The sequence below is a fragment of the Passer domesticus genome, chromosome 7 (assembly GCF_036417665.1).
Source record: "Passer domesticus isolate bPasDom1 chromosome 7, bPasDom1.hap1, whole genome shotgun sequence".
NCBI lineage: Eukaryota > Metazoa > Chordata > Aves > Passeriformes > Passeridae > Passer > Passer domesticus.
Genome location: NC_087480.1, coordinates 18,106,298 through 18,130,475, shown reverse-complemented (window position 1 = coordinate 18,130,475; position 24,178 = coordinate 18,106,298). Strand labels below are relative to the sequence as shown.

Genomic DNA, 24,178 nt, shown 5'->3' with positions numbered 1-24,178 from the left:
GTGCTTTATCAGGAAGGCTTCTGAGAGAAGGTACCATCCATTTTCGTAGTAAAATTAACATTTAGTGCACGCAGAAGGCATGGGAAATTATATAAAGCAGCAAGTACTGTTGGGAATACTGCGAATATGATTTAAATAGAAGCTTCTCTGCAGTAAATCTGTTTGTGCTGCTGTTACACACAGAGAGCCTCCTCTGGAGCCCCAAATCTGTCTCTGGGTGAGGTGAGGCACCCGGGGCTTTGCTGCCTGGTCTTTTAGGGGGCGTTGGACCTGGGGAGGGGATGCTGCGCCTGAGCCTCCCGGGGTACAGCATCCCCGGGGTGCAGCATTCCCGGGGTGCAGCATTCCCGGGGTGCAGCATCCCTCGGGGTGCAGCATTCCCCGGGGTGCAGCATCCCCGGGGTGCAGCATTCCCGGGGTGCAGCATTCCCGGGGTGCACCATCTCCCGGGGTGCACCATCTCCCGGAGTGCAGCATTCCCGGGCTGCAGCATTCCCGGGCTGCAGCATTCCCCGGGGTGCAGCATTCCCGGGGTGCAGCATCCCCGGGGTGCAGCATTCCCCGGGGTGCAGCATTCCCGGGGTGCAGCATTCCCCGGGGTGCAGCATTCCCGGGGTGCAGCATTCCCGGGGTGCACCATCTCCCGGGGTGCACCATCTCCCGGAGTGCAGCATTCCCGGGGTGCAGCATTCCCGGGGTGCAGCATTCCCCGGGGTGCAGCATTCCCGGGGTGCAGCATTCCGGGGGTGCAGCATTCCCGGGGTGCAGCATTCCCGGGGTGCAGCATCCCTGGGTGCAGCATTCCGGGGGTGCAGCATTCCCGGGGTGCAGCATTCCCGGGGTGCAGCATCCCCGGGGTGCAGCATTCCCTGGGGTGCAGCATCCCCGGGGTGCAGCATTCCCGGGGTGCAGCATCGCCGGGGTGCAGCATTCCCGGGGTGCAGCATCCCCGGGGTGCAGCATCCCCCGGGGTGCAGCAGCCCCCGGGCTCCCCAGGGCAGGCAGCACAGCAGTGGGGTCCCCACAGCCCCCCGTGGCTCCCCTGGTGGGTTTTGGGGCCGGCAGCTCAGGAGGGGCTGGCTGTGTGGCTGTGTGGCTCTGTTTGTAATCCGTGCCCTCCCCCGCGCTCTGAGTGGCTCAGCTCTTGCAGAATGCCAGCCCCAGCGCTGCCAGGCTTGGTGCTGGCGGTGAAACGCTCCCGTTGGGCTCCGGAAGTGGTTAGTGAGCATGTGTGAGGTGTGCACCTTTGTTCTGGAGGTTTCCCAGCCTCTGCTGCTCCCCCTGCCCAGCTTTGGCTCCCCTGGCTCCGTGCAAAGCCCCAGGGCTTCTGCCTTGAAACCTCGCTGGCACTTCCAGGAGACAGAGCCAGGGATGGGCTGTGCCTGCTGAGGGTCCCCAGGCTCTGGGCGGGTGTGGAGCAGTAGAACATCTCCACTGGGCTGCTTCTAACATTTCCTCTGGGCTCCACACCCGTGCTCCCTCTGTGCTCACTGCAGTTTAGAGGAAAAGATAAACTGGCCATAAAATCCCCCTGAATTCAGGCTGGTTGTGTGTTTTGGGGAAGTCGTTGCTGCTTCTGAGATCGAAACTGGAATTTCCTGGCTGTTTTTGTAAGTTCAGGTTTATGTTTTGGAAAATTGCCTGTGTTGTTTTGGGAAAGGATGGTTGCAATAATAATAAATATTCCACATCTATTACGTGTTGGAACTAAACGATCTCCAAGGTCCCTTCCAACCCGAATCACTCATTCTATGTTTGCTATTCTGATTAGTCTAAAATTACATCAGACAGACTGGCTATCCTAAAAATGGATCCTTGATAGAAAATGCAGGTTTGGAAGCTGGGGATGAGGCAGATCCATCACCTGGATCCAGGCATGTGTGCTAACAGGGCAGCCTGGGGCACCTTTAAAGCAGCTTCCTGTGATTTTAGAGGTGAAAAGGGGCTTTTCACTGCCCTCCTGAATGAGAAACTCCCTTCCTGGATGGAGCAGTGGCCTCAGATGCTGGATGGAGCCTCTGGCTGGGACTTACCACCCAAAATAAAGCACCTAAGGAACCCAAACTGTTCTTGTTTCTAATGCTGCTCAACACAACCCAGCCCCTGCATCTGCAAATGCATCACAGCCTGCATGTGCTCAGAGCTGGTCAGAAGTGAGCAGGATGGTGCTGGCTGAGTGTTGGTCTGGCACAAACCACTGGGTCTGAGTGGATGGTGTCTTCTTTGGTTGTGGTTGGGGTGGATACAGGACCCTCCTGTTTTTGAGGGAGCCCTCTTGGCAAAGAAAGGAAATGAACCCAAGCCTTGCATGAAACAGCTGGGTTTGGTGTTGGTGCGAGTGCTGAGCTGGGGCAGCAGCATCACCCCCTGCCCTTCCCAGGGAGGACCCTGCAGGACAGGCTGCCCCTTGGTGGTGGGGCTGAGCTTCAAGCATGAAGCTGGCCAGGTTTGGACATGAAAGCGCTCCCCAGCTCTCCCCGTGTGCTGCAGGAGAACAAACCAGGTGCTGTGTGGTGCCTGTTGGCCTCATGTCTGTGTGGGAGCGTTCGGAGGCGCAGCTTTCCTGGAAGGTGCTGTGCTCAGCCCCCGGATGCACATTTTAGTGCATTATGCATATGCATTGGCAGCATTTCTATATTTGTCTTTGTCTGGAAAATCATTTGCTTTTTCCAGCTGAGTGTATCTGGTCTGTGTGCATTGTGATGCCTCTCTGAGGTACCTGCTGGTTCTGGGAGCTAAGCTTGGGGTTTGGGATAGCACCTGGCACCTGGACCATAAACCCTGAGTGTGTGTGTGTGATTTTAATGTAGGAATAAGCATTTCTGACTGCTGCAGAAGGAATAAAGGTCCTCCATCTGTCGTCCCCCCCTTTTATAGATCTCTGTCTGTAGAGTCAGAATTCAGTTTAACTCTTAGCTGGAGACAGCACAGTGCTGAGGGGAGAGCTTACAGGATTCGTGATGGCAGAACGATTGCACAGACCTAAGCCGTGATTCCCCCTGCCCAACTCCCACATTTCAGGCTCACAGCGAATTCCCAGGTTACCACGAGTTGCCTGTTTGTTCTTTTGGCCGCTTTGCTCCTGCTCCCTTCCCCTCCCCGAGCGGCTCCCAGCAGCAGCGGCTCTCGGGCTGTGTTTTCCAGGGAAGCTGGCCGCTTCCAGGGCAGCCGCATCCCGGGGCGGTGCGGAGCGGGATGTGCGCGGCTCGGAGCGCTCGGAGCCGCCTGGGAGCCGCCTGGGAGCCGCCTGGGAGCCGCCTGGGAGCCGCCTCGGAGCCGCCTCGGAGCCGCCTCGGAGCCGGAGCATCCGCGCCGGCTCGGGAGCGCGGGCAGAGCCGCGGCTGCGTGGCGCTCGCTGTCACGGCGGGCGGAAGCCTCGCGTATTTATGGAGCCAGCGCTTCCTTCTGCGTTTGAGTGACAGCCAGGATGCCGTCGCTGCCTGGTCACCGGAGCTGATTAGTATGCGCCAGGGTCCGCCTCGCTCCGAGGGATGCAGCCGCAGCAGCTTGCAGAGCTGTCACACTCACACGGGCTCCGTATCTGCACTGGCTTGACGAATTAAAAAGCGAGCCAGCCAGCGAGAGAGAGACCCGGAGAGAGAGGGGGGACGAGACAGAGAGAGAAGCTTGCAGACAGCGCTCGCTCTTTTCCTAAAGGAAGGATTTTGCATCCCGAGTGCTCACTGGTTGTGATGATGCTTCACTTAGCGGGCTCAGAATGAGCTAGAGACAGCAGATAGGGGAGAAACTAAAGGCAGAGCACAAAGCATTACGAACCAACCCAAAACCAGGAACAGTTTTCTCCTCTATTCTAGCATGGTGGATGTATGGACAGTCTTACAGAGCAGAGGTTGACTTCTCCAAATCTGCCAGCCCCACACCTCGAACACTACAGTGTTCTGCATTGCACCATGACCTTGGATGTTCAAACGGTGGTCGTTTTTGCAGTGATTGTGGTGCTATTGCTTGTGAATGTCATACTCATGTTCTTCCTGGGCACTCGTTAAATGGATTTTTTCTCCTGAGCTGTTGGGGGCTACTACTACCACTAGCAATTCAACAAGAGAGCACGAGCGGGAGAGAGAGAGAGAGAAAGGCGAGAGAGAGAGAGAAAGAGAGAGAGAGAATTTCTTACTGAGGGGGGAATCGCATTGAGCTTCAACATGGCCTCGCTGTGATATGTATGACGTTGGTATTATTATCTCTCCCTAAATCTTTTGTCATGTCTTGTCTTTTAAGTATGCCTGTAAGTGTAGCTGCTTTTGCCGGGGTTTTAAATGTGATAAATAATAATAGCGATGATCCAGCGCTCCGTGGTTCTGTGCTAGCGAGACAGGGCTGTGCTTCTTTAGGCAGCAGCAGAGTGAAAATGATCTGTCTGTGGTGAGCACTGGCTGTGTTGTTTTGCTTTCCTTTGAAATAGAGGCTCAAGTTAATAATAAGTCATTTTGTGTGCGATTTCTAGCAAGCAGTTAATGTGCAATGTCTGTGAGAGTAACCATGTAGGTGCCAGGTGAGAGGTGCTGCTGTGTGCAACGGAATCGAGCTGTGGGCATTTTTTGGGGGGGAGGGTGGTGTTTGAGAAATCCTATTAAAGGATTAAATCTTTGCTAAAATAACATTCAGCCACAAAAAAAAAAAAAAAAGAAAAGAAAAAAGAAAAATTCTACTTAATTCTACTTACTGTATTTATCTGTGTTGCCTTGATGATCTGATTTGATTTCTGAAGATTCAGCCCCAAAGCCTCCAAATTCTATGTCCACACTGATGTAACCCAGCTCCTTTCTTTAGAGATGTGAGAGGCACCAAAACATAACCTGCTGGGTTTTTATCCTGGTTGTACGTGGTTTCTGTCTCTGCAAATTGGGAAGGAAAGATCAAAGGGAGAAAGGGCAATGCAAGCTTTGTTTTTCTTTGCTAAAGCAACAGATACGGAGGGGTTGGGTTTTGCTTTGATTTTCTAGAGATCTGATTTTTGCTTGCTTTTCTTTTTTTCATGTGTGTGTATTTATAAAATTTTGGGGAATGTATCTAAGAAAAATCTCTGCCCACCTCAAGGATAACGAGCTTTTGAGATGGGTTGCTTCGCGTGACTTTATTTACATTGATTTTCTGGAAAATGAAGTGCTAAGTTGTGTATTATGGGCTTGCTGGAAAGGTGTCCAGCAGTTAGAGGTGCTTCTAGCCCGAAAATGCAATGTTTACAGCTTGGAAGCAGGGCTGGCTGGGGGCTCCAGTGGCAGCCTGAGAAGTTTGGAGAGAATATGATGGGGATGTGTGGAAAGAGTAATGCCTTTCCCTCTGGAAAATATGTCTCTGTTCTGTGCTTCTGTTAGAGGTCTTACGGATTTTTTTTAATATATTATTTCACCCTCCACAAAAATCAGAATTGCTTAAAACAAAGAAAAATATCAGTTTGAAAATGTTTTAATCTTTGCTGATGGTCACTGGAATTGTATTGCCTTGATAATGTGATTAGTTCATGCTTATTCCAGCTGTCTATTATTTATTTGATGTCCTCTGAAAAAAAATAATAATGTAACTGATAGATAAAGACAAAGCTGGAGGTTACAGATGGAGACATGGAGTTATTTCCCAGAGGGGGTTTGTGTGCTGGGAGTTAAATGCCGGGCTCGGGAGCCAATGGCTTTTCCATGGTGCCGTGACTGGAAACGGAATTAAATCCTGCAGATTTGGCACTTTCAAAGAGCTTTTAGCTCTAAATAAAAGAGAAAAAGAATTTCCCCTGCGTTCCAGGGTGGCAACAATCGTCCCCAAAAGTGTTAGGGGGCAGGAGCCTGTTTTAGTGGGGAGGAAGGGCAGGAGACAGGGATCCAAGACCAGGAAGATGCTCCTGTGCCTGCTGGCTCCGTTCGCTCCCTTCACTTGTAGCTATCTGCAAGAGGTACCTGCTTCACTTCGCAGGAGACTGAGTCAATCTTCTTCCCTAAAATAACCGGTGAATTAAATTGATGCTGACGATGGTTTGGGTTGTTAAACAGCTCCAATTTGCTCTATTTGCCTGTTGGCCATCCTGTATCATTAGTTTTATAGGTTGCAGAATCTCCTGGAAAGGTAATAAATGAGCTGAGATCACCATGGAGAGGGGATTGATCAAACAGCAGCCAAAATCATCCTTTCAGGGGAACAGCCGTGAGCAACAAAGGGATTTGGAGGAGAAAGGGTGGAAAAATGAGCAAAAACCCAACCCCAAAACTGACCAGCGAGTTACAGTGGGCCGTGGCTGTGCCTGAATGTTTATTTTCTCAGGGCTCTCTGGCACTGAGGTTTACCTTTCAATATGATTTCTACGAGGAATGCCCAGTGCCTGCCGCGGTTTCCTGGGCGCATTCCTTGATCCAGAGCTCGTACTCCTGGGGAGATATTTGGGAATTGTGCATGTTGGGTGCTGGATGTTCCTGCTGTGCCCCCCGGCTCCTTCTGCAGTGCCCCTGTGCTTCCATCCCTGGGGGGCTCTGCTGGGGCTGCATGGAGAGGACGGGGATTGTGCACGCTCAGCTGGGAGGGAGCACCGGGAGCCGAGTTCTTCCCGGCACGGGAATTGGGAGAATTCCTGTGATTTTATTACAACTTTTTGCCTTTTATCCTCCTGAAGGCTGGTGAGTTAAAGCAGGAAAGTTAATGCAGAGCAATAGGAAAGTTGGCAGCAGCAAACTTTGTTATTGTAGCAGCACCGTTCTCGTTATCTCGGGCTTCCTGCTGGAATTTTGGGGGAAAAGAGAGGAAATGAGAGGTGAAATAGTGAGCGCGGGCTGCTTGTTTCGCTTGGTCTCTGTCTCCCACCCCAGGCCTCAGTGGCCACCTCTCCAGCCCTGCCCCAGCCCCAGCTGTGTATTTTGGCAGCTGCAGTTTGGCATTTCCAGGCGTGCAGGAGCCCCTCTGTCCTGCCGAGCTGGGCACAGCGGCTCAGCCCACGGGGAGCACCGGAGCTTTCTGGGCTGACAGCACTGCCAGTCCCACTGGATCCCTGTGCCCCTAAGGGACAGTGCCTGCAGCGTTCTGGGTGGCATTTGCCTGCTGTGAAATTCCCTGGGATTGGAGCTTTCCATGTCCCGGAGCTCTGTGGGACCATCGGGGTCACGCTCGGATTTCGGGGGGTGCTTCAGCCCCTTGGCTACCCCGGGTTTCTTCACCTTCCTGGGGATGCTCAGACCCAGGGATGAGGCAGAGGGATCATTCCTTTAGAGGAATCAAAGTGCTGACGCTCTGGAAAATACAGCCCCAAAGGAAAAAAATACAAATTTGTCTGCAGAAAGCTTATTTGTGATGCATATAATCTGTTTCAGTGCTTCTGCTGCGTGTTTGCTGAGGCTGGGTGATGGGAGACCTGCCTTGCTGTTGTCTGCTTAAGCAGGATTCAATGTTATTTGCCACAGGATTCATGAAAATGCCTCTGCCTGTATCATAGCAACCCCGTTTCCCACAGTCCATAAAAAGTCCATTCCTCCCGAGCAGCAATCCGCCGTGTTAAAGATTCAGGCACCCTCCTCGGCATGGGGAAAGGGCGATGTGCCCCTCTCCGGGTGCTTCCCTGAGAGCTTAAGTGTCGGGATGATCCCGGCTTGTCCTGCCTGCGCGGCTCTTTAATGCTCTTGCTTTAAGGCAGATAAAGTGCTTTCCTTTGGGGTTTCTAAAGGCTTCCTCCCCCACCCTGGTTAACCCACCTCTGTTTAAAACCTCACATGACAAGTTGGAGGGGATGGGACAGCTCCGAGGTCCGTGACGCGGTGGCTCTGCCCTGTCCTGCCATTTGGCTTTTCCCCCGGGATGGCAGCAGCGCAGCCCCGGCTCTGGCTGGGTAGGGAGTGAAGATCTGCCCCGATGCCAGCCCTTCTGTGGGAATGCAGAGGTGCTTTCTCAGCCCTAGATGACTGTTATTAAGAGCTGCATGTTCACCTGACTCCTGCACCCATCTGTTTGCATAATGTGGTTATATTTCTTTTTGGATCAGGTATTCAGTACACAGCCCAGCTGCTGTGTATAATGTCTGAAGGAAAATTGCCAAAAATCCATGTAAGTTTTTTGGTTGGCTTTTTTTTTTTAATTGTTTAGTTTTGTTGTTTTTTGGGGCTTTTTTGGTTGCTTTAGTTTCAATTTGTGACTAGAACCCCTGTCTGTGTTGTCATTTCATTTTGCTGTTGGTTTGTGTGTTCAGCTGGAGTGCTCCGTGTGCCGTGCCTGCCTGCATGTGTGTCTGTGTGCTCCGTGTTGGAATGATGATCTCTCCTGTGTGTTACATTTCCTCTGTGGATTTTCTCTGCTGGGTGTGTGCTCAGTGTGTCTCTCCCAGTGAAATGTTGGGAGAGATATTCTGATAAAACACAAGGATTTGTCTCAGAGCTGCGGAGTCTCCAGTGAGGAGAAGTTGGGAAGCTTGAGGAAAACTCCCAAATATTAATAATTGTGTAAGAATTGTCCTGTTTGAGGAGGATGCTTGTGCAGGGGTTCCAGGGCTGGCAGAGGATAGTTCTGCCGGCTCCTGGCTTTGCCACTGATTTACTGTATGGCCTTGGGCGCGTTCCTTTGTTCCTTTGTTGCCTTGTGGCTTCTCTTTTCCATCTGGGATAGAAGAATATCACACAGCACTGAGGTGTAGCCATGCCTGATGTTCTCCTGTGTGTCCCCATTCTGGCTGGGGGACAGTGCAGTGCAGGTAGGGGACGTGTGCGTGTGCCCATGTCAGCCCAGCTCTGCCTACCTGGCTTTTGCCTGTTGGAGCTGTTGTAGACAGCAGGAGCTGTGGTGATTGATGCTTCCCACTAAAAATAGATGCTCCTGGAGGAAGAGCTGCTGGAGGAACCGTGATTTATTGTCTTTATTTTATTAGTTGTGGTTGAATTTCTTTCCTGAGTGGAAATGAGTCTTAATCTGCAAGCACTGACAGACGGCTGGGGTGGTTTTAACCAGCAAAGGGCCCTGTGGCCTCTGCTCCTTATTCCTGGTTTTCCTGGGAGTTACTCTGGCATTGTCAGAAACCCCACCTTGATAACGGGCAGGAAGCCCCCAGAGCTGTGCTGGTGGGGACTCTGCTGGGCAGCCTGAGAGCTTCACCACCTGAATTAAAGAGAATTTTGGAGGATGAAGGGAGTGCGCGCATGCAAGGATTTAAAGAATTAGGTCTGGATCTCAATTGACTCTAGTTTATCCACAGGGATATAATTTCATAGGAGTGTGCTGCTTTGGGGAGCTCCCCCTCGTGCTATCACAGAGCTGGGGAAACTGAGGCACGTAGTGGTTGCAGAGCGGCACATTTTGGGATGGGGGTTAGTGGGGCTGGGATCTGGAGCAGGATGCGGGGCTGTCAGTGGGGGAGGGTGTTTGGCACCGTGTTCGGGTCTGCCTTGTTCGTTTTTCTGCAGACCTTGCCGTGGGGCAGTGTCGGGGCCAGGCTGGTGCCGGGCGCTGTGGGCTGAGGCTGCGTTTGGGGGTTTTGGAGCCGGGAGCAGCCGAGAGTGGCCGTGCCCATGTGAAGGGCCATGTGGCTCAGCGCCTGCCCCTTCCTTTGCATCAGCTGAGACATATATAACACAACGTATGGGCTGCTGGCAGCCGGCGTGCGGCTATTTTCGGCTGCATCCGCGCCTCGGCGGGGCCGGGGCCGCGCTCAGTCTCCAGGGACGAGCTGTTCCCCTGGCCCTTCCCCTCCTGCAGGACCTGTCCGGGCTGTGCGGGGCAGGCACTGACCCTTGTGGGCGCTGGGGACAGCCGGCAGCGTGCCCTGGGTGCCAGGGAGGCAGAGCAGGCTCAATAAGTAGCATCACCCCGGTTAAAGCAGCCCGGCTCTTTGTTCTCCCTTTTTGTCCCTGGATAAAGGTGGATTTCTAGGCTGGGCTCCGTGGTGAGATGAGCCGTGTGTGCTCCAGTGTCCTCCTGTCCTTCTGGAGCGGGGCTGTCACTGCCCGGGGCTCTGTGCTGTGCCGGGGGGACTGAGGCTGGAATGTCCTTCCCGCTGCTCCTGCTTGGGCAAGCAGCGAGCCTGGCTGTCCTGGTGTCTGCCAGGGCTCTGTCCCCAGCCCTGCTCCCCTCTGTCCCGCCGGGAGTGGTGGGGACAGTGTCTGCTTTGCAGGGATGTAGAGAGCCCGCAGCCTCGCCGGGTATCCCGCAAACCCCTGGGTGCTACTGGCTGGGTTTGTTCACTCCCGGTACTCGGGATGTCTGCCCCAAAGTTTCCGAAATGTTAAGCTGCTGCTGGTGCCGGTTTTGGGGGTTCTGAGCCCCTGCACGGGAGCTCAGAGCTGTGAGAGTGGCTGCAGCTCACGCTGAGATGCGGGAAAAGGAATCAGCCCAGCTCCGAGGGCTTGGAAAGCAGGAAGGATGGAATTGTGGATGGAACTGTTCCCTTGCCACCGAGCAAATGCAGTCTGGCCTCAGCTACACGAGCAGGAGCGCACAGCAAACCCCTAAGGATCTGTCTTCTATCCCAATAGGAGCGGGTTAATTTGCCGGGCATTTCTGGGGAAAAGTTTTGTCAAATTAAATTGTTCCATTTGACAAAAGCATCAGCTCTTGCTGGCTTTACCAGAAAACAAGGTTTTTTCAAAGCATTTCTGTGGACCTCATTCCCCTGCTATTTCTGCAGCTCCACTCCCCTGTATTGTGTTCAGTAAATCTGACAAGGTTCTCTCAGTACGTCGTGCACTGAAGTTTCTGTTCTGATACCAAATTTAGGGAAGGCTTGTTATCTACAGTTCTTTTTTCCTGGCTTGATAAGGTGCTGATTAATTTAATGCAACTCTCTTTCCTTATCTAGTTGAGCTTCAGTCAGTTTTAGTATAATCTTGAAAAAGCGTGATCAATCTTTAATGTTTGTTTTTAAGGTTTATTCCAAAGCCTTTTAGGCGTGCTGGATGTTCGTTCTTTTGTGAAGTTGTAGGAGAATTAAGTTAAAAAGTAACAATTATAAAACCAGTTTTGAATGCAGATGAAACATTTTAAAGTTGCTCTAAAACAAGAAAGAGCAGTTGGCTGTGATGAAGTTTCAGGTGTTAAAATAGAATTGTTTTAATGCTGGTGCTGGCTGCGTAAGGCAGGGAATATCAACAGAGCCCTTGTATGGGGATGCGGATGATGCAGGACTGAAGGAGACGGCCTGTACCCTCTCCAGAGGTGTGTGTAAGGTGAGGAGGGACTGGGGCACTGTCCCCTGTCCCTGTGTGGGGAATTGCCCCTGAGCACACAGGCACGAGGAGCAGGCAGTGCATGAAACGGGGCTGTCATCGGTGCAGAGCTGCTGCCGTGATGTGGTGATCAGGGGCTGACACCTGCATAGATTTTCAGTCTCCTCTGGTCCAGGGGAGATGGATTTCTGTTCCAATGCCCAGCAGCAGATCGATCCAATCTCCTGGATACTGAGAGTTTTGCAGAATTGTCAAAAAGTCTTTCCTAAGGAATTAAAAGTGCACCCAGGCATGAAGCAGAGGAGCTAAACCTCCCAAACCTGCAGGCTGGCAACAAATTTGCTTAAGACTAACGGGCTGCCTCAGATTTAGAAATATTCAGGCAGGAGAAGCCTGGCTTCTTCAGTGCACATGCAGAGCCTGGAAAGTGTGTTCCCAGGCACTAACAGGAGCCAGGCTGTAGATTTATGGAATCCAGGAGCACTGGCCCTGCTGCCCCCAGCACCCCTCTGCAGGGCTGGGTGCTGCTGAGCCACGTGCTGAGGCCAGCCCTGCTGTCCCTCTCAGCCCACTGCCATTTGCAGATTGTCACCGTGGCCCCAGCTGCCACAGACCCCATGTACCCAGCTGATTTGCAGCTCAGTACGAGTCTGTGTCTGGTCCCCAGAGCCCAGGTTTGGCTGGAGGTTGTCGGCAGCGCGTGCTCGGTGCTTCTCCCTTTGCTGTCTCCCTCCCTGGCTTCCCTGTCCCTGGTCCCTCCTGCTCTGTGGTAGAGTTGCTGTGCTTTGCCCCAGAAAGCAGTGCTGCTTTAATCTGTGTTTTCCAGCAGCTGCCAGGCTGTCCCTGTCCCTCCTCCCCACACATGTCGGGGCACACACATGTGAACACGCATGTGCAGGCAGTGCTGCACCTCCCTGTGGGTCACTCTGGACATGGGCAGGGAAACCTATGGATTAAAACACATGTGCATATGTTTTCCTTCCCAGATATATTTTGGAAAATATGAGTCAGCAGCAGCAGCAGCAGCAGCAGCAGCCGGCAAGAACATATTACATAATCTCTGAGAGCCAAGAAAACCTCGCAGTTTATTAGGAGGGAGGCTTTCTGCAAGCAGCAGCTTTCACCATCATTTTGGGGCCACACATTGGCCTGGGCCCCTTGGTCAGTGGCCTCATTTCCATCATATCCTCTCGTGTGCAATGCAAGGAAGCAATCCAAGCAGCCTTGGGTTTTGTTATATTTTTAAACCCCCCAGTACTGGTAGAATCTCAGGGCTGTGCTGTTGGTAACGACTTCTCGTTCCTTAACATGTTCTCCTGCACAGAGTCTGTGATTTTCCTTTTTGGTTCCCCCCACTCCCCACCTCCTGCTGTTTTCTCTCAAATCTCAGCACTGAGAGAAATGGCACATGAGTGCAGCTGGAAATAGCTGCTGCCCCCTCCGCCTCCCCTCTGCTCACGGCCACCCACCTCCTCCACCTACTCCCAAATGGGAGAGTGAAGTCAACAGCCACTTTTAGCCCCGGGCTGCTGCTCCTCGGCTCTCCTCCTCTCCCTCGCCCTGCGTGCCCTGCCCACACAGGATTCAGAAGGGCTTCGTCACCGTTTGAAGGCTCCTGCAGCTGGATGAGCACTTGTCTGGTCCCGTTGGCACGGGGGATCTGTTCTGGAGCATCAGGGATGACAGGGATGTGCAGTTTGCTCCGTGCTGGCCGGGCAGGGAGGGGGAGCAGGAGGAGGTATGGACATGCAGGGGAGCACAAGATAAAACCCAAGGAAGTCAGACAGCAGGAATGTCAGGGGTTTGAATCCTGGGCACACCCGTGTGAGCCTTGGCACGGGCAGGGATGGGAGCAGCAGGCATGGAGCCCTGCACGGCGGGCGGGTGCTCTCAGCTCTCCACGGTGCTGCATCCCTGCTCCTCCATCTCTAATGCCAGCCTTAATTCCAGGCTGCTCATGGAATCCCTGTATTCCTGCAGGATGCCTGGGAAGCCTGGGAGGGGAATGGGCGTTAGCAGAGTGAAAGGAAAGGAAGGAAAGGCCTTGTTTGTTTTTAATTTGCCCGATGAAAGCAAAAGGTTTTGAGCCACTTTGATCTCTCAGGGCAGTGCAAACACTTTCGCAGTGGCTGAGCCAGTGGGTGCCTTTCAAGCAAAGAGAAAGCTCAGTTGTGGTTTTCTGATATCAAAGCCTTCCCAAGGAGGCCGAAAATTGCCGTGCTGGCTGAGAGCAGGAGTGCAGGCAGCTCCGTGCCCTGGCTGGGACAGTGTCTGAGCCACTGGCTGCAGAGCACCTCGAGAGGCACAGCAATTGGTGTGACAGAATAATCTGTTTATCCAGAGCACTCTGTCTTCACCCCCATTAGCTCTTGAGTTTCTGGTGTTTGGAGACAAAAGTATTTAAATCTTCTGTATTTTTAAAACCACAAAAGTCTCTGTTACAATCAGAAATTCTAACGAGCTTAGCAGAGGGGATGGGCTTTTCTGTCGACCATCCATCAGGTGGTGGACCATATTTTATTGAAAAGCCTGGTTTGAGCTGTGTCTGCCTGGTGTTTGGAGCAACTGGGGAATGATGGGGCCCTCCAAGGGCTGGGGTCTGGGGGAACTGCCCCCCATTCCCCACCTCTTGCTGCCAGGGTGATGCTGCAGGGGCTGTTGCATCTTTCTACGTCTTTGTTTCTCTTTCTGTAAAATGCACAGAAGGAAATTGCCCTTTCCTGTTCAAGGGTTTGGCAAGTGAGGATGAAAAGTGCTGTGTTGGAGGCAGGTGGGATTGGAGCAGATGGATGAAAAATGCCTCTCACCCTCTGGGGCTTTGCGGGGGCCCCTGGCAGAGCAGAGCTCCCATCCAGGAGCTCCCTGCTTTAATTTAAAGCAACATCTTGAATTCCACCCGAGATCCCAACAGTGATGTCAGCAGGGCTCCACCAAAGATTCATTTGGCCTCAAATATTTTGCATGTGCAGCGTCAGAGCTCAGCCTTCTGTTTTTGCAGCTAGAGAAGAGCTCTGCACCTCGTTAGAGCCTTCAATAATAATACACTTGCTCTCTGTTATTAATTCATCTAAATGAGGCTTTTTTGTTTCTCTAAGCCTTTTGTGGTATTTCTGTGCTGTCAAGAAATTAATCTGCATTAAGTAGAAATACCTCAGTAAAACCAGGAGCTTTGGAGTAGCTGTTCAGCCTCTTGTGGCTAAGCTCTGGGGCAGAACCACTTGGGGTATCCACAATTCCCACCCCAAAGCCAGCAAGAGGAGCCAGGAGAGGCTCATGGTGCACAAAAGAATGGCACAAAAGGCACCCAAGGCAGCCCAGCCATGCTCTGGATGCTGGCATGGCCTGGAAGTGCTGTCTCTGACTGAGTGACACGGGCTCACATCTTAATTCCCAAATCTCTTTGAGCTTCTGTGTTTGGCCATCCTCTCCCCAAAAGGAGGATTGTTCCCTGGGGCATTTTCCTTCCTGTTCTGTCAGGACAGGCAGGACATGTCTGTAGTGATTTTCTCAGCTGGTCAGGGAAGACTTCTGCTTCTCCTTTGAGCAGGTCTCCCACAGCTGGAAACATCTCCCCATCACTGCAGTGGGTTTTGCTGCCCTTTCTGCCTCTTTGTTTCTCCTGCAGACAGTTTTACCTTTGCAGGGTTTTTCCAACTCAGGTTGGAACTCAAGCGATAATAACACTTGACATTCTTCATCGCGGCATCTTAAAAATCTTTTCTGAAGTTTTAAAGCCTTTAAAGCCTTTGTGCTGTATAAATACTTGAGTACTTCTTCTATTTTTAAATGAAAATGGTGCCTGAAAACCCTCAAAAGTCAAATGAAGATCAAAGGCTTGGGAATACCAGCAGCTCTCTGTATTATTCACAGCAGCTCGAGACTGAGGTTGTGTTGGCTAAGTGCAAAGGGACTGCCGTGCTCATAATGAGGCAATCATGGAATTATGGAATGGTTTGGGGTGGAAGGGACCTTAAAGCTCATCCCATTCCACCCCCTGCCCGGGCAGGGACACCTCCTACTATCCCAGGTTACTCTAAGCCCCATCCCAGGGAGCATTTCCAGGGATCCAGGGGCACCATGTGCCAGAGCCTGCCCACCCTCACAGGGAAGGATTTAGGATTTCTTCCCAATATCCCATCTAAACCTGCTCTCTCTCACTGGTCTCTAGTTAATCTGTCCCACCTACTCTGTAGAACTCAGCCTTGGTGTTCAGGAGAGCTGGGCTTGGTGTCTGACATTGCTGCTGCTGTCTGGATGGAAATCCCATGTTCTGTCATCTTGTTTGAAAACTAGAGAAATCTAGAGAGAACTAGAGGAGGGCTCTGCACCTCGTCCATCCCAGTGCAGGAATGGCCAGCAAAGGGCTGGAGCAGGGATACTGGCAGCTCTGCCCTTTTCAGGGCAGCTGGCCTGGCTTTACAAGGTTTTCAGCAAAGTAAATCTCTTTTCCTGCAGCCCAGCCTTCCTCACCGTTTTCCTCTCTCCCTGTGGCTTCTGAGCAGGAATCAGGACAATAGATGGAAATTGGTGTCCTGGAGGCATGTGACAAGGGGATCCTGTGGGCTCAGGGCAGCTTACAAAAGAATTGCCTCTGATAAATGCTCCGAGATTTCTGTGGGTTTGCTCAGCAGCTGCAGTCAGGGCTCACAGTGGGGATTTTTACCACTGCCCAGGGAATTGTTCCAGGGCTGTGTGAGCCACCAGCAGCAGCATCCTTGCTGGAATAAAAGGTAAAAATGGATGCAGAGCAATTTGGCCAGAAGAAGAGTGGAAAGAAAAAAAAGTTAAGATCCAAGGAGTGGCTGTTGAAATGCAAAAGGATCTAGAAAGCAAAGATGCAAAAATAAAATCAGAAGCGGAAATGAATGATGTTTTTCCAGTATTGTGTAACTCATTTTAATTGCAATCCATCTAGAAATCTATTTGAGGCAAGAAATCAATGCAGAATTGTAGAGCAAAGCATTGGCCTTCCAGATGTTTGCAGCTTTCTGGATTGTTATTTTCAGCTTCCTCCCACAGTTTATTTGAGTCCCTCCTTCCTGGCAGTGGCCAGGGGAAGATGTCCCCTGTTGTGTGGCAGGTGGGCAGTGACGGCTGTCCTGGGGCTTCCTGCTCTGAGTTTGCCTCTTGTTGTGTCTTGAGGAACACTCTGGAGTGGTTTTGGTGCTGGGAACAGGGTGTTGGAATGTGGAAGCCCCAGGTGTCTGTAGGATCACCCCAAATCTCCCAGGCATGGCTGAGGGGTCAGGGCAGGCTGTTGTCTCCTCACAGGGAGTTTCCCTGGGCAGGAATTCTGTGTGAGTGGTGGAGCTGGGGCCATGCTGTGCTTTTCTCTCTGACCAGCTCCTTTAAATCCACAGGATGAGGTCCTGTAACACAGACATGGGAGCTGCCTCATCATCTGGAAGTTCCTTTCACTGAATGGATTTTCCAGTTTAAGAGACTCGTGAAAGTCCATCAGCGCTCAAGGCTTCTGCTAATTTAGCAGAATTAAGTCCTGACTTTCACAGATGTCATCCATGTCATTCCCAGCAGTCTCCTGAAAGGCCAGCATGACATTTCTCTTGGATTTGGTGGCATTTGTGAGGGATGTTGTACCTTGTCTCTGGTGCATCCTCAGCGTTGGGGGCTGCTGAGGGTGCCTTGCTTTGAATCCAGTTTTGCTAGGGCCTTGTGGAGACTGCCCAGGGATGTGTCTGGGCAGAGATGGGGCTGCAGGAGGATCCCTGTGCTCCTGGAGGGAGGGAGGCTGTGCTGCCATGGCCTTTGGAGTGTCCCTTTGCTCTGCTCCTGCCTCTTGTCCTGCCTGGAGATGGAGTCGGGCAGTGAGGCAAGGACAGAGTTCCCAGCCAGGCTCCTCAAAGATCACACAGCAGCTTCACAGCCAGGTGAGGCTCTGAGACAGCAATCCAGGGAGCAGCTGAGCTTCCTGACAGCCAGACACTCGCATTCCCCACAGGATGGCCCAAAAGCAGTGGAGTCCAGGTGTGGAATTCATCTTCACCTCCCTCCTGGCTTCCAAGCATGTCCCCCTCACCGTGTCACTCCCAGGCTGTCACTGCAGGGTGTTAAATGTGTTTGTGTTTAGAATGCTGGCTTGGAGCAGCAGAGAGAAATGGGAACAGAGTTTGGAGCAGGTTAGGATGAGTTGGGATGAATCTGAGGGGATTGCATCCAAAGGAACCATCCTCAGTCTGGGAGGAAGGCAGGGAAAGGGAAGATACAGGCTTTTCCAAATTGAGAGTGCAGCTGGAAGAGGGCAAAGGATACAATGCAGGAGGTAAAACTAAGAATAGAGGAGTGTGTTATAAAGGGAAATCTGGGGCTGGAGGTCAGGACAAATTAGAACATGCAGAAAATGTACTCCACTAGGCCATGAATTTGTATTTCTGGAAAATAACTGAAGTATCTTCACGTGGGACAGTTCTCATGGGATGAGAGAGAATATCAGAACAGGTTTTCAAAGAGACAGTCTTTCTTTGGCCTGTCAGCGGAACAGAGGGTTCAGATCTGTTTTTTGCAGCCCAGAGCCCCTTGAATTCTCAGAGGCACAGCTTTTCTGCAGGCACCTCTGGCAGCACAGCTTGATGGAGGGGCAGCACCAGCAGGATATGCCCAAAATAGAGTTTATTCTGATGATAATTGCAGAGAGGGGCAGCAAATCTCCCCAGGACAGATGGAGTCAGGACTCGAAGGGCTCTGGAAATGGGCTGTGGATGAGCTCTAGCAGGGGAAGGCAGTGTTTTGTTGTTATTACCTGGAGTGGATCTAAGCCTTTAACAGATGGGGGGATTTGTCAGTTTGGCTGTGCTGGAAAACTGGGCAGTGGAGCCATCCATCCATCCATCCATCCATCCATCCATCCATCCATCCATCCATCATCCATCCATCATCCATCCATCCATCCATCCATCCATCCATCATCTATCCATCCATTCATCCATCCATTCATCCATCCATCCATCCATCCATCCATCCATCCATCCATCATCCATCATCCATCCATCATCCATCCATCCATCCATCCATCCATCCATCCATCCATCCATCCATCCTCCATCCATCCATCATCCATCCATCCATCCATCCATCCATCCATCATCCATCCATCCATCCATCCATCCATCCATCCATCCATTATCCATCCATCCATCCATCCATCCATCCATCCATCCATCCATCCATCATCCATCCATCATCCATCCATCCATCCATCCATCCATCCATCCATCCATCATCCATCCATCCATCCATCCATCCATCCATCCATCATCCATCCATCATCCATCCATCCATCCATCCATCCATCCATCCATCCATCCATCATCCATCCATCATCCATCCATCCATCCATCCATCCATCCATCCATCCATCCATCATCCATCCATCCATCATCCATCCATCATCCATCCATCCATCCATCATCCATCCATCCATCCATCCATCCATCCATCCATCCATCCATCCATCATCCATCCATCCATCCATCCATCCATCCATCCATCCATCCATCCATCCACCATCCATCATCCATCCATCCATCCATCCTGGCTGCAGTGTCCCGTGGCCAGCAGTGCTTTGGGGACCTGCTGGACTGAAGGTCAGGGTTTGCTGTGCTGGTGCTTTGGTGCAGACTGTGGTTAGAGGTGCCAGGACCTGCACATAAGTCTTGGGTTTGGCACTGGTCCTAGAGAAGGAGAAACGAGTGAGATCCTGCAAATGAGTGTTTGGATTATTCCTTTGAGAAGATGGACAGAGGTGGATTGGCTGCAGGAGCAGGGTTTGTCTTGGCAGTCAGCGGCTGTCCCAAGCCCTCCTGGTGTGTGTGGTGTGGCCAGAAGTGCTCTGGATTTATGGATGACCTTAGGAAGCACAGGCAGCGCTGGGGAAGCTGGGGTGCTGCAGAGACAAGGCCACAGAACTTTATCTGTGTCCAGCAGCTTCAAGGTCTGATTTTTAAACAGGCTCCTGAATTTATTACCAAGAGCACTGAATTCTTCTTCTGACATAAAATAGGCCTTAATTCTTAGATAATTCTGTTGCATCCTGTGCTACTTATTCAGAGCCTCTCCCCACCTGGTGTTGGTGCATAAATACAGAACAGACTTCCCCCCCATTTTCTCTCCCTGCAGTAGCTCCAGCCATTTTAAATCTGTGAGCTGGAACTCCGGGGATCTTGCTCATCCTGATGGACCTAAAAGTGGAGCACACAAGGGACATTCTGGGAGTTTGGCCATGAGCCCAAGACCTTTAAAATCATGAACCAGATTCTTGGTTAGCTAAGACTTCAGTGCTTTCCAATGTGTTAGGAAGTCACAAGATTTTTTCAGCCATCAGGTTTTAATTTTTTTAAAAATTAAAATTAACAGTCCTACACTGTCCTGCATTGACATAAGATATACAAATAATGTCAATTACTCCACTTCCAGGAGAATCCTTTTGAAATAAAATTAAATATGTAGCCAGCTTGTGGAGACAAACATAAAGGTTTAGGTTCTTTGGAGTCTGTATTAATGAATATGGCCAGGCATTTGTAAGCTGCTTTCTACACACACTTGCTACCCATCCACCCCAAGAAAAGGCTGGATTTTACTACCTGATGTATTTATAAGCTAAAAGTATAAAAATTCTACAGGCTGTTACGTGTTGCAAACACACACAGTGTGAGCACAACATTGGGGGTCCCAGGGCAGTAAAGGTGACCCTCTGTGCATGCAGGCAGTGGGTTTGGACCCCACATCAGTGGTTTGGACACCTGGGCTCTCGGGTGGCTCCTTTGGGCAGGGTTGTTGCACATCCCGACGGAGCTGGCTGCTCCCAGATTCCCACGGAGATGCTCGCATCCACTCTGACTCACATCCATGGCATTTTATTGTTGGGTTGAAGACTGTCTAAAAATTCCCTGGCATTTCTCCAGAGAGAGTGCCAGCAGCCCTTAAACTCAACTCATTTCCTTTCCATCAAACCACGGAGCTCATCAATAGCAATCCCAGGCTCCAGCAGGGAACTCGGAGGTGGGTGGGATTTGCCACCCTCCACAGCCTGGTGGTAAATAGGTCATTACCAACACAACAGCAGGAATAAAGCACAGAGGAGCAATTTGGAGAGGGAGAAATGATGGTCCTTTCCCTTTGGTAGCAGGTATTTTTTGCTGGTGCCAGCAGAATGATTTAGGGAATTTTTGCAGTTTATGGAATCAATGAACAGCATCTTATCGTAGGTTTGTTTCTGGGGATTGACAAATGCTCAGGTGCTTTTTCACCTCTGTGGTTGCTTTTATTAACTAATGGGAGCTTAAAAAACAAGTTGAAGCCCAGGAGCGCCCTGCAGACTGGAGCTCCTACCAGCTCATTGGAGCCTTTTCCCAGCAAGTTGCTCTCAGAGCCCTTTTTTTTCCAGCAGGAATGTCACATATGATAGAGGGACTCAAAGGGGCCAGTTTTACCTTTAAAGTCTAGGTTTAATTTTTTTTTCTGTTAAAAAAAATGTGTTTCGACAGTTTGTCACATCGGCTCAGCCTGCCACGTCGTGGGCAGTGAAGTGTTAGGAAGGAAGAGCAGAAAGTATTTTGATGAAGGATCAAGTCAGCTCACTAATGTTTTTTGAACATCTCCTGTGTTGACCTTGGTCCACACAGACACCCGCCCGCTCCTGCAGCTCTCCTGGCTCTGGGAGAGCTTCTGGAGGTGCTGAGGAATTGCCAGGCAGGGCTTGGGGAGATGGCAGGAAAAGTTCTTGCTTTGCAGCAGAGGCATTTGCCAGCTTCTCCCAAAGCCTCCAGCCTGTGTTTATTTTGGAGCTGAGGAGGAGGGAAGGAGGGAGGGAGGCATCATCATCCTTTTGGTAGCTATGGAGAGTGGGGAGGGCAAAATCTTGGAGCACAAGAGCCCCCAGATCTCCACGCTCAGCTTCCAGAAAAGCCCAGCCCAGTCCCTCCTGTTGGGCTTGTTTTTATCACCAGACAAACATTTAATTATTTTACCTTCACACTGCCGCTGAATCAAGTGAGAGAACTACAAAAGATAATGCACTTCTATTTTTACATCTTACACTAATGAAGCTCAGGCTGGAATTTTCCCCTGCACGATTGGCTGGAACGGGAGAGGAAAAATTCCGAGGGAGAGGAGGAGGGAGCGAGACGCTCAGCATTTAGCTGCGAGCATGGCTGTGGTTGGAGCAAACCTGCAGCACTCCAAACAGCGCTGGGAAGTGAGGAGAGCAGCATTTTATCCCTCTGCAAGGATCACAGAGGATGCTTCTCCGTGGTGAGGGATGGATGGAGGCCGTGACACTCCAGGACTGCGCTGCTGGCTCTGCTTTCTTGGCAGGGCTGAGCACCAGGGCTGGGCTGCCCCCCTTCCCCCAGCCCCCAGCGTGGGCTCACTTGCTCCCTGGAAAACATCCCCTGGGACTTGGCAGGAGCCGGGTGCTCCATCAAAAGTTCATGAATATGTTGGGTTGGAGCCACACGGCTGTGTGCTGCCTGCCGGGAGCACCAGCACTGGGACAGGGTGGAGCAGGCTACATCAGAGAGAGTGAAAAATGTGCAGGGACTGTAACATCAGTGGGAGGCAGGTGCTTGGGGCTGGCCTGTGGTGACACGTTCATCTGAGGTGGCACGATGGCAGTGACCCATGGCCCCTGAGCTGGATGGCTGTCTCTGGAGAGCTCAGCTTACCCAGAGCTGGTGTGTGCAGCTCAGCATCAAGATGAAAATCCGGCCTAAAGTCTCCATATCTGATAAGAATTTCAGTGCCAGGCAGCAGAGATTTGGCCTCGCTGCTGGCAGGATTTGGATTGCAGCTCTGCTGGGATCAGCAGTGGCATCTGGGGCTGTGTGAAGCAGCCCTTGTGAGCCCCTTTCTGAGGTGAGAAACTGCTCCTGAACTGCTCAAAGGCTCCTGAAAGAGTCAAATGAAAGGATTTGACATTTTCTTTCATAAAAAAAGAGAGGGAGTAATCAAGGCACAGTTGTGCATGGGTTTGGTAATTTGCTGAACCGCAGCGCTGTCAGTCAGTGGGAAATAAGACATTGGGTTTTATTTGGGAAACCTGAGGGGGGAAAGTCAAGTAGAAATCCCAAAGAAACAGCATTTACATAGGTTTTCCAGCAGCGGATTTGATCTGACCTGGAGGACCTGAAGGCCACGGGTCCTGAGCACCCTTGTGTGCATTTTGGGGGTGGTAATGTTCAATATCTGCACCCTAGAGAAAGCAGCTGCAGTATTTCATTACTGACTGGGTGTGTCACAGGTCAGACTTCCTTGAAGGGGACAAAGAGGATGTGATCCAGTGAGGAAACCAGGAATGGGCTTGAAGAGTCACCTTCAGATCGCAGAAGGTCCCTGTAGAAATTTGTCCTCTTGAACAGTGCCCAAGTGTGGAATGGTGCTTTACAGTGCCCATAAAAAGAGCTGTTAATGAAATTAATCTGGGAGGGAAGGGCAGCACAGAAAGAAAGATGAAATTTTACAGCCCCAGCATTGAGTAGATGAAAAGTGTAAATGCAGTGGTGGTGCCTGGAAAGGCACTGTTTGACCCCAGGGAATGTCACAGCTTCATTCCTTCTGGACAAGTGCCAGCAGCACCATCACTGCCATAACTGTGTGCAGATCTTTGTCAAGGCCAGGGATGGAGCTGCCTTGAGCCCAGGGATTGCCTGTGGTGTCCATCAGCCAATTGGTGGCACAGCCTTGGGCTGGGCTTCAGGCTGCCAGGGGAGAACAGTGAGGCCATGAGGGCAGGAGGAGGGAGAAAAAAAGAAACCACTTTAATCCATTCATGGGAAATAGGGACCTACATGGAGGAGATTTAGGGAAACTGTACAACCGAGGAAGGTGGGCACCATGGTTGCCTGGGATCCTGAGGTTCATCATCTGATGCTGTTCAGCCTGAAGGTCCCATGACAGGTGATTTCAGATTTTTATTAAGTTCTATCTCAAAAATACAAAAAGAGCTTCAGACATTTGGAGCACTGTAGCCCAGAGCAGCTGTGGCTGTCCCTGGATCCCTGGAGGTGTCCAAGGCCAGGCTGGGGTGGTGGAAAGTGTCCCTGCCCATGGCCTGAGCAAAATGAGCATTAAGGTCCCTTCCAACCCAAACCATTCTTTGCAGCCCTCCTTCCTTTGATGACACAGCAGACCAGCTGGGTGCTGCCACACCATTCCACGATTCTGTGCTGAGGAAAGCTGGGAAAAGTAAATGGCAGCAGGTTAACATGGGAACCAACTCCTGTGCACTGGAGGACAAACTCTGGGAGCTGGGAAGGGCAGCTGGGTCTGTGATGGAAGCTGATGGCTGAGGCTGCCCTGGCTCACAGGAACAGTTTGTGCCTCTGGCCTTTTAAAAATTGAACCTTGAAAATCTGGAGGAAATAGACTTTTTATCTGGTTGGTGTTTTGGACCTATAAAACTGGAAGTCATAATACCCTGTAAAACATTTGAGGCAATTTGGGAATATGGCATTCCTTATTAAACTCCGTGGGTTTTAGAGACTTCTTAGGTTTTCACAGTGGTGCAGGCTGTGACCTCTCTAATGTTCAACAGGATCCTTGAAAAATTGAGACCAATTTAACAAGAATAGCTGCTGCTTTGGTGCTCCAGCTCTTCCATTTCTTTCCTGCCTGGAGTTAAGTTCATAATGGTTTAGCAGAACCTTTTAAGTTGCTAAAAAGATTATTGTGGTCTGGGCATAGGGGACTGCTTTGTGACAGATATTTTAGCAGAACCATTTGTCCATGGCTGGAATAACAAAGTGAAATGTCTCAAGTACAATATTTTGAAGGTCAGAAATCATAACTCTTTGCATATTTTCAAGGTTATTTTTGGCCATTGTAACAAAATATACTGTTATTTGGGAGTTTGAGGGAATATAAACTTCTGTGGATAAAGAGGAGACCTGGCAGTTGTTTACAGCTGATGTTTCCTGATGTCTGAGGGGTGGCAGAGTGTTTGTACCAGACCTAGAGAGAAGTCCCAAAATGCAGCAGCAGGGATGTTTTCCTGTAGCTGGAATTTTACTCTGTGTCTGAAAATCCAA

The 24,178-nt window shown here is 51.0% G+C and overlaps 2 protein-coding genes across 15 annotated transcripts in view; both read left to right on the top strand.

Moving 5' to 3' along the window:
• ARHGEF9 (Cdc42 guanine nucleotide exchange factor 9) overlaps positions 1-24,178 on the top strand; it is a 162,909-nt gene that overhangs the window by 50,154 nt on the left and 88,577 nt on the right. For 2 of the 14 annotated variants that reach the window (XM_064427247.1, XM_064427242.1), the window contains exon 1: positions 3,824-4,181. The exons of 8 other annotated variants lie outside the window; for them this stretch is intronic. Coding sequence is in view for 3 of the 6 variants with exons in the window: in XM_064427243.1 (XP_064283313.1) it covers positions 8,005-8,034 (30 nt within the window). In the remaining 3 variants the exon portion in view is untranslated. Of the gene's footprint in view, positions 1-3,823; positions 4,193-7,854; positions 7,871-7,972; positions 8,035-24,178 lie in introns of those variants that run through there. 4 more of the 14 variants (XM_064427243.1, XM_064427245.1, XM_064427246.1 and 1 more) reach the window with 4 other exon arrangements.
• On the top strand, positions 3,828-4,110 carry LOC135304627 (uncharacterized). Its single transcript, XM_064427249.1, has one exon. It carries the CDS (start codon positions 3,828-3,830, stop codon positions 4,005-4,007), a length of 180 nt encoding a protein of 59 aa, XP_064283319.1. The 3' UTR covers positions 4,008-4,110.

What these genes read in the sequence shown, in the direction of transcription:
- LOC135304627 (XM_064427249.1), top strand. Translation starts at nt 3,828, where the DNA reads ATGGACAGTCTTACAGAGCAGAGGTTGACTTCTCCAAATCTGCCAGCC.